The following is a 10136-nucleotide window of genomic DNA, read 5'->3' as shown; positions in this document are numbered from 1 at the left end:
TCTCTATATGAGCACAAGCTACTGCCACGGTCCGAGGGTGGATGGGGCCGTGACACAGCACAGACAGGTCCAGAGACAAGACAGAAGTGAAAATGGAATGCTTTATTGAGATGTTCAGGGGGTTTTGTGAGTTCAGGCAGGGAAAGGGCTAGAACATGGGGTGGAGCATGAGACAGACAAACGGGGGAACAAATCGGGGTAGGGACACAGGCAAAGGGGGAGGAACATGAGAGGAACCGGGGAAGGAAAGGGCGAATGGTAACTGTCTCCTCTCTGCAGCTTCTTCAGCCTATCAGAGAGGGGAGCAGGGAAGCGGGCAGCAGGCGAACTCCTGGCAAGCCTGGGCATGCTCAGGCTGTGCACTGTGTAGTGTGGATACAATGCAATACACATATCTGAAACCATATAATAACGGTAAAGTCCATATAATAAAGTCCTGTCAATTGCTGTATGTCTTTCTCCACGCTTGGAACCGGTCCCATCCTGAATCTGGTTCCTTCACAAGCTAGTGTACAAACTCAGATCACTGAGGAAGCACTGTTGTTGATTTTAAATGATTTGAAATACATTTCACAAGATACTTTGTGGTCTGTTTTGTCAGTTCATTTTTATTTGAAAAAACTCTTCCAGATAGACAAAACTCTTCCAGATAGAAAAAACTCTTCCTGCCATGACATCTCTCTAATGCGAAGGCACTTGCATACTTTCAGCCCTGCTGCTTCAATCACCCCGAAAGTGCACTGGATGTCTCAGTAGAGGCTGTTCCAGGTTTTGTAATCATTCTGGCCAAAAAGAGGGGCTGGAGTCTGTGATTTCATGGACTTTACAGTCTCGGTCTTCATCAGTCATCACTGAAGGAACGGTGACTTTGAGTACAGTATTTGCTTCTCAGAGGGACAGATGGAGAATAAAATGTATTGTTGTATTCATGTCTTCACATGTGAACTTGAGAATAGGAACAAGTGAAAAAGCAGGTGAGAACATAAATAAGTATTTCAATCAAAAGAGGAGGTGTTGATATGTTGCTTTACTGCTTATAAATCTGGATAAATAGCATGTTGGGTTGCATATTATTGAAATGCCTTAATGAAAACTTTACATAAAAATTTATTTAAATTACTATATATGACCAGATTTTAGATTTGATTTTGATTGACTGGAGGGGAGATGTTGGGTGGAGACAATGAAAAGCAATGTAGGTGAAACTATGATTAACCAATATGCTTTTGGTGTGAGAAATGTATGAGATCAGTAGAGAAAGGAGGTCTGATTTTCCTCTCCCCCTCAGTTTTGTGCAAACTCAAGTATTTGACAAGTTCTTCGGTTTAGTTTCCACAAAAGTGGAGAGTTAATACATGACACTATTGATAAATATATATATTCCTTTACAAAAGAGGATGAAGGGAATGGTTAAACTGATGATTCCCAAAATGTGGTCTGCAGCTAATATGTAGAGCCATAGTTAGCATTAGCAGTTTTGAGCTTCTCAACTGTATACACTGGTATGCTGTGAGAAAATCTGACATTCAAAAAACAGTTTTAAAGCATTCGTTAAAAATTACGTAACTGAACAAATGAAGCCAATTCACTCAACTACTAGCTAAAATGATCAGTGACTTGCTGGAAGTTGCCATTAAAAACTTTTGGGTTTTTACAGTCTTGAAAATCTGGAAAAGAGTAAGCTTTTGGTTCATCTTCTTCTACAAACAGAGGTGTCAGCTTATGCTGATATAGAATAACCAAATTTATTAATGAATCAGTGTTTGAGCACCAAACAGATATCAAGGTGATCTTTAGCCTTTTATTTGATAAGGTAGTTTGCAAGAAGAAGAGTAACTTAAAAATCAAAAAGCTTCAACTGCAGTCCATATGACTGCAGCCAGATAGCAGGAAGAAAATTTCCAGCTAAAGTTTACTTTGGAAATCTCTGCCTATGGCTTCTATTGTTTTAAGATCATGCATGCAGATGCAGATGCCTGGACTAGTTTAGTTGCCACATAACAGGGATCAGGAGTAGGTCTTCTGTAGGGAACTTTGCTGTTCTGTTTTCTGTGGCAGTAAATCTGCATTATATGGGAAAACTGTTGTTTAAACATGTCTTAAAATGGCTTTTGGTGGTCTCTTTGCAAACACATGCTTCTTCTTCCCAACACCCCCCACGACAAGTGTTATCCCATGCAAGAATGTCCTGAGAAGATATCCTGAGGTGTTCTCTTTGACCCCTTTTAACCCCTTCCTATTGGTTGTTAACCCCTTCCTGCAACCTGTAATTGGTTACTCTGTGAGTCCTCCTAAGCCTATAAATGTAACACCCCCAATAATAAATGTTCTCTTGCCTCCTCTCCACGTCGGTGTGCTGTCTCTGTGCCTGCCATGGGGCCACGTGGGTGGAGAGAGGGGAGGGCACCTCTCCCCTCCAGGCTCAGGACCTGAAGAAACCCCTGATGCTGGAGTTCCCTTTCCCTATCCTTCAAGACGTCGGAATGGTTCGTCAGATGGAAATGGAACTAGAACTGGGTCGCCCCACATCACAGGGGGAAAGAGATCCAGAGTTTTCTCTTTAGAGATTCCTAAAATATCCAGCAATCCTTATCTTACTGAGATGTTGCCAAGTCACAATTCAGAAGACAGACATGAAATTAAATCAACACAGTGGCCACTCCAGATCAGATCCTTCATGTTTATCCTGTGCACAGTTACACAGATACTATGGAATGTGATTGCCTTAACATGTTTTGCTTTTAAACAAAAGAAAATACTTTCCCAAATACTTTGCTTTGTGTTAACTAATGTACCAGAAATTTCCATCACATTGTCATCATCATCATTGTTATTATTATGTTATTAAGGAATTGTCCTCCATTCCATGCATAAGTACCATTTCACAAGTTAAAAACATCATCCCTTCCTCATGTCATAGTTTATAAAGCACTGTGCACAGTGAAGCAGATCCCCAACTAAATGCAAGTGCTATTAAAACTAAGAGAAATACACTATTACTGTTGATTTTAGAGGAACAAAATTATGGGGAGATTTAAAAAAAAAAGGCAATATAGTTTTATCTGTACAATTATTACTATTGCACTTTTTATACAAGAAATCCTAATAAATATCAGAAAAGATACACATTTATATACATAGAAAAGAATTATTCTTTTTTAAATACAAAGTTACACTGATGCTTAGCAACATTCTTGAAAACTCATTTGTACTAAGAGCATTCACTGCCAGCTGTGTTTTGAAATAAGCCAATTTGAGACAGCTTAATGTCATGAACCTGGCACTGACCTCAAAAATGAACTCCCAGTTTTGCTGAAAAATCCACGTCATTGAAGTTGCAGCATGGCAGAACTTGAACAGCATTTCATTAGCATACTACAACACAGTAGCACCATCAGGGGTTACAGGAGAGGCACCACCATTCTCTTTAATTTAGAGGTCTTGAACCTAAACTCAATATCCAGGTAGTTCTTTAAAGCTCCACAATTCTCAACCCACTATTTTGCAGATTTCCTCTAATTTTAGGGCCCTATTCTAAGAAGAGCAGAGAATGCACAGGAACTTAAAGCATGGAGCACTATTCACAGCCTGCATGCAAAATCATGCTGTGGATGTGATGCTTGAGTCCCACTTTTTAGATTGTATCTTCAGGGTGTTATACATGGACTTAAATATCTGTGGCTTTATAACACCTGTTTTGTTGTGAGAGGCAGCTGTTAAAAATTATTTGCATTACTCCTCTGGGGCTGATGCTAAATCCATTCTGTTTCTACTGACTGGGAACAGCCATGAGAAATCAGAATCAAGCTCTTTTCTACTACATGTCCAAAATGCTTGGCTGTCAGGAGAGGGAAATTTTGTGTTAGCAGGTTAGAAAAACCCACTTTTTCAAGTTCCTTTCCAAAACCCCAGGACTAAAAACATCTGAACTCTGGGAACTGGTGCTCTTCTCTTTTCTAAATAAGTCTTAGTAGGATGCAGTATGCAAAGTACCTCCCATTACCACAGACAGTTTCTATCTTTCCTGCCTTTGCTGATTAGGGAACAGTATTTGCAGGTTTGTACTACAGCCTGTCAAGCAGATCATACTTTCTCTCCTTTGCCTGGATAATAATTAACATCATCACCTCACCTCTGTGCTGAGGGCAACCCTTCAATCCCCAATTCTTCCTCACAAACTCAAACTGGAAACATTTTCAGGCATCTTTAAATCCACTTATATTACAGACCATTGTTCAACTTCCCCAGACACCAGATCCTGAAAGATCACAAGGATGTCCCACTGAAATAATTTCCAGGCCTGATGTGAGAAGGAGAGAGTGGTTTAGAAATTAAAAAGAAGGGTTACAATCTTGGATGTAACAAATAAGTTTATAAAACAGAATCATATGCTTGTGTTCTCAAGGTAGTCTAACACAGATGAAGTATCCGTATAATGCAGTTTATTTTAGCCTTTTTTTTTTCTCCAGCACACTATGACCTGTCAAACTGAGGGGATTGAGTGCATCCTCAGTCTGCTTGCAGATGACACCAAGTTAGGTGTGAGTGTTGGTCTGCTGGAGGGAAGGAAGATTCTGCAGAGGGGTCTTGACAGACTTGATTGGTGGGCTGAAGACGACTGCATGAGGTTCAATAAAGCAAAGTGCTGGGTCCTGCCCTTGAGCCACAACCCCATGTAACAATGCTACAGGCTTGGGGAAGAGTGGCTTGAGAGATGTTCAGCAGAAAGGGACTTTGAGAGGGCTGGTCAGCAGCATGAACATGAGTCAGCAATGCCCAAGTGGCCAAGAAGGCCATTGACATCTTGGCCTGTATCAAGAATAGTGTGCCCAGCAGGACCAGGGAAATGATTGTACTGCTGTACTTGCTGCTGGTGAGGCTGCACCTTGAATCCTGTGTTCAGTTTTGGGCCCCTCACTACAGAAAAGACACTGAAGTGCTGGAGTGTGTCCAGAAAAGGGCTACAAAACCAGTGAAAGGTCTAGAAAACACATCCTATAAGGAGCAGCTGAGGGAGCTGGGGTTGTTCAGCTGGGAGAAGAGGAGGCTCTGAAAGAAGGTTCTGGTGCAGTAGAACTTGGTGTCTTCTGTCATGTTCCAAATGAAAATATGAGAGGAAATGCCCTCAAGTTGTGCCAGGGGAGGTTCAGATTAGGTATTAGAAAGAAAAAAAAAATCACTGAAAGAGTGGCTAGGCATTGGATTAAGTTGCCCAGGGAGGTCGTGGAGTCACCATCTCTGTAAGTGTTCAAGAGGTGTCTGGATGTGGCACTTGGGGATATGGTTTAGGGATGATTATGGTGGTGCTGGGTTGATGGTTGGACCAGGTGATCCTGAAGGTTTCAACTAACCTTTGTGATTCTGTGATTCTGTAATGTGATGCTAGGTTTTCACTCTCGTCCTCTTCCTCGCCTGTCTCTTGGTGTATCCCTCAGGCATGTACATGGATTATGGGGAAGCTCCACTCCTCTCACACCCATTTCTGGTGGCACTGGTCTCTCTGACTCTTTATGGTCTACCTTCATGACCATGTTTTGCTGCATTCTGTCTCCCACATTCATAAAAGGGAAAACTTTTCAAGACCCTTTACAACAATGATTTGGTAAAAGGTGTTCTTTTTTTTTTTTTAAGGGAAATAAATAAAATGAAAAAGATATTTCCATTCCATTTGTATTTTCTGCAAAAGCCCTTGCCTCAGTGAAGCAAAGCTGTGATCCCCTTGTTCCTCCATTTTCATTTTGTCTGTCTTCAAGATTTTCCACAAGTCCCACAGCAACGTGACTTAAACTGGGTGAGCTGGCAGAGTTTGAGCTGCTTCACTTTCTCACAGTACCTTGTAGTGTCTCTGCACTCCACTGCCAAAGGGGAAACAAAAAGAAGAAATGGTGATGAAACAAGGAAAGAAGGATTTCTTACCTGAGGACTTTTACCTGGGTGGCCAAGAGGAGGACCTTTGTGTTGGGAGGTCTCACTATGAACATGAGCTTGACTTGCTGCTAAGACGGACTGTGAACTGCAAGTAGCCAAAGGCTCAAAGGAGAATGTGTTGGGCAACCTTTGGTTTTGGAGCTTGGGCAGTGGGCTGCTGAGGCTGCTCCAACCCTGTGTTTGTCATCTACCAGCATTTTAGAGAGGCTGTAGGAGTTTCCTAACAACTGATGAACCAAAGATGAAGTAGTAAATAAAACTGGAAACTTACTTTAATAGAGTAGCTCAGAGACACTTTAGCCTACCTCTTACATTTGAAGAGCCAGTGTGTGGGAGTGTCACCTCTCTTTACCTGGTGTTGTGTTTTTCACCCATGTGTTGCAGAACACAGCCCAGTAAGAAGATGTTAAGACACTTTTTGAACTCCCCTGGAGCTTAGGTCCTGGTAACACTTGAACAGGTTTTGAGGCCCACAGCCTCCTGCTTTTTAGCTCCAGGCTGGAAAACTGTCCGATATCCCTGCAAGATGTTGGGTGGGTTGTTGCCTGAGGGAGTCCCACTTCCCATGCCAAGGATGGAAAAGGGAAACATCACAAGGTAGTTGTACGGCTTTCTCCAGTGATGTCTGTGCCAAATAACTCCACTGTTATTTACATGTGGGACATTTCTATGTAGCAGAAAGAGGCTGGAGTGACAGCAAAGGTCTTGCTTGGTACCTGTAAGCTCCCTCATCCCTTTAACTTCCATTAGGACCCCCCACACTCATCATGAGTTTGAACCTATGTAGTCCACTTTGCCTCTACTTAGAGGGAGTGTCAGAGCTGGTGTGGACATAGGTAAGCACACTGATTCTGCTGCTGCATCTGCAATGATTGCGCAGCAACTGGCTTGCAATTTAGAGGATGGGAGCATCATTTCCAAACAGATGCATCTGTTCTCTTTAGTTGGTTTGGGTTTTTTTTAATATTAGTAACTTTTCCAGTCCTTTGACAGGTCCAATTTGTTGCCTGTCACCTGAAAGCAGCCTGGCCTGGATTTCCCATCATCAGTCTACTTACTGGATTTGGACTATAGCCATAAGTTTGGTTGTGATTCGTATTTTTCTTTCTGTCTGTACCATTAACTGAAAGTTAATCATAGAATCATAGAATTGTTTGGGTTGGAAGGGAACTCTGAAGACCATCTAGTTCCAACCCCCCTGCTGTAGGCAGGGACACTTTCCACTAGACCAAGTTGTTCGGAGCCCCATCCAACATAGCCTTGAACACTTCCAGGTATGGGGCATTCATAACTTCCCTGGGCAACCTGTACCAGTGCCTCACCACCTTTACAGTAAAGTTTCTTCCTAATATCTAATATCTAATCTAAACCTACTCTCTTTCAATTTGAACCCATTCCCTCTTGTCCTGTCACTACATGCTCTTGCAAATAGTCTTGCCCCATCTTTCCTGTAAGTTCCCTTTAGGTACTGGAAGGCTGAGGTTAGGACACCTCGAAGCCTTCTCTCTTCCAGGCTGAACAACCCCAGTTTTCTCAGCCTTTCCTCAAAGGAGAAGCGCTCCATCTGTCCAACTTGGTGGCCCTCCTCTGGGCTTGCTCCAGAAGACTGTATGAATTATTTCTCACGCTATTAGCAAGGGGACACAATCCCAGCACTAATACCATTTCCAAAAAATCCCACAATGGGCAGAATTCCTCTCTGGGACGCTGAGTTTTGGACACTGGATTTTGCAGATGTTCAGGCTGGAGGTTCCCCAGCATGCCCAGCTGCAAGGTCCAGTGCTGCATTTCTGAGAGACAATGCTGCCTTTTTTCCTACCCCTGCACTGCTCTGCATCCCCTCCTCTCAGCAAAGTACCATTTTCACAGGGTGTGATGTTGCAGCGCTGCCAGTTCGATGGCCTTGGCCTCCAGGAGCAGTGATGCTCCATCACAGGCTTGTTGGTGCGGATGTGCACACAGTCGACACGCCGGGACTGGAAGCCGTAGTTTCCACACGTAGCCGTGCAGACGGTCCACAGGCTGACCCTCCAGTGCACACCACAGACGTCAGTCCAGCAGTTCTGTGTGTTCAACGGCCTGTGGCAGGAGGGACGGAAGGACAGGACAACAGCAAGCATTGCACATCCCAAAGGTAATTCACTCAGAGCACTGCATGGATTAGGTCTTCAAAGGATGCAAGTGACGTAACAGTTTTTAACTGCTCTCAAGGACCAGACCCTCAGTGGATGCACACTGGTATACTAATACTGGGTTAAATGACCATTTGAACTATTTGAGGATTTGGCTGAAATGTCCTCTCCATGAAGGGCCAAACTAGTCCATTCAATATCTCTGAAAAGGTTGTGGATTCATATATAAGAGATGTCCTACCTTGGTAAGGCACTGCATTGATCAGATGACACAGAAGTCCCATCTTTGGTCTGGCAAAATATCTGTCTGTGCTGTACAGCCAGTCGTGGTCCAATGCAAGGCCCATTACACTGTGAACAGGGAAGAATCACTTCAGGGAGGTAAAAGGCAGGGCCACATTCCCATTTTATAAGACTGCTAGTGAAATAAACCACACACTACCATTCAATGACTGTTGAGATTTCAAGCACTTTCTGCACCTCTGCAGGCTTTGAAGGCTGAGTGTGCAGTCATCTTCTGCTCTACGTCACTCTCCTCTAGCAGCACTAAAACTGCATTTCTACATCTGCTCTGTAGATTCAATAGTTCTTCTCTTCAATAGTTCAATAGTTCAATCTTACATACATCTGCTAGGGCAAATAAAATACTCTTGTGTCACTAGCCGAGAGCCTATGATCCATACAGGAAATCTCAATATACTACTTCTACTGTGCATTTTGCAGCTTGTACTATCACAACTTATGGCCAAAAACCTAAGAATGCATTGAACCAAGAACATATTCCACTCCATTTAATAATTTTAAAGCATTGAAGGACAATAAACAAATGCAGCAAGCATGACAGACACACAGCAAATGAGCAAGCTTGTTCCAATACTGAGGCTATCCTAACCTATTCAAGCTTAACAATCACATGTTTCTGTTCAACTTTTATCCTCTCCTTCAATTAAAATGTAATTAGCTATAGGTATGAAGCATGTATTTATGCCCTTTTAAAATTATATCAATTGTTAGGAAACTGTTTTTCTAAGTATCTGGAAATCATATTCAAGAACAAACTGAGGGTTGAAGAGTGGGATGTTAGTGTAAGGCAGGAATTTTTGCCAGGGGAGGGCTGCTGACTGATCCCTCTGCCACCCTCACCCCCTCATCAGTAGGAGCCCTGTTTCACATTACCACGCACTCCTCAAAAAATACTCTCTTCTTCCTGCTATTTCTTCCCTCCCTGACAACTGGGAAGAGTTTCCAGCTGGTCCCAGTCAATGCTCTTGTTGGAAATAGCATTCATTGGAGTGTGTGGAGCACTTCTGCGATATCTGCAGGGGCCAGCAGTCCTCATCACCATCAAGCCTGAGTCACTAGTTTAAAAACAGTATGGGATTACATAGTGGAGACCAAAATGTCAGTAACATTCAGTGAAGGAAAGGAATTAATTCTAGAGGTGAGGGTAGAGTAGGTAGTCTGTTTATTTTCTTTGTGAACTAGGAAAGTTGGTCACTACATCTGGGCAAGAGAGACCTGATACCTCACTAGACTACCAAGCAAGGCACTGAGCCAGTGATATGTTCCTAACTGTGTAACAGTCTTCTGGCTTGGAGACTGAGCAGTATTGAATCATGTGGAACTTGATTTTTTTTTTTTTTTAAGGCTAGGTAGAAGAAATACTATATGATAATGCACAGAGGTTAGGTCTAAGAAATTAATTCTGAATTACTTGATTGTCTCAGCTGAGTATGATGTCATAGGGAACAATACAGCCCATAATGCTCTACAAATATGGAAGAGGTAGTTGTGTTTTTGCAAGGATAATCCAGTCCTTTCCTGGAATTCCACAGGGAGTGAAAATTTGCTTCTTTCACATAAAATGTTAATTTCAAGCTTTACTTGTAAATGTAATACAATAACTCAATTACATTTCAAGAGTTAAATGAAGTTGTTTTCAAGTAGTGAACATGTTCTAGTAACTGAAGACACTTTCTGCCTCAAACCTCACAATCATCAGTCCTGACTCCTGCCAGCCAAAGCTGAAACACACTCACTGACTGGTAAGGGGACTTAAGACTTAGAGAAAGCTAT

At 42.5% G+C, this 10136-nt stretch overlaps 1 protein-coding gene across 6 annotated transcripts in view; it reads right to left on the bottom strand.

Moving 5' to 3' along the window:
• Positions 1-5054: 5054 nt before the first annotated feature.
• The window catches only part of ADAMTSL1 (ADAMTS like 1), a 393783-nt gene continuing 388701 nt past the window's right edge, over positions 5055-10136 (bottom strand). For 5 of the 6 annotated variants that reach the window (XM_027634670.1, XM_027634672.1, XM_027634675.1 and 2 more), the window contains 2 exons: positions 8302-8411; positions 7338-8007 (listed from right to left, as the gene is read on the bottom strand). In XM_027634670.1, coding sequence (XP_027490471.1) covers positions 7584-8007; positions 8302-8411 — 534 coding nt within the window. In that variant the 3' untranslated portion in view covers positions 7338-7583. Of the gene's footprint in view, positions 5856-7337; positions 8008-8301; positions 8412-10136 lie in introns of those variants that run through there. The other variant, XM_027634671.1, reaches the window with a different exon arrangement.

Source organism: Corapipo altera, unplaced genomic scaffold, assembly GCF_003945725.1.
Source record: "Corapipo altera isolate COAL_440 unplaced genomic scaffold, ASM394572v1 61411, whole genome shotgun sequence".
NCBI lineage: Eukaryota > Metazoa > Chordata > Aves > Passeriformes > Pipridae > Corapipo > Corapipo altera.
The sequence above is the reverse complement of the archived record's forward strand: the minus strand, read 5'-3'. Positions and strand labels throughout refer to the sequence as shown.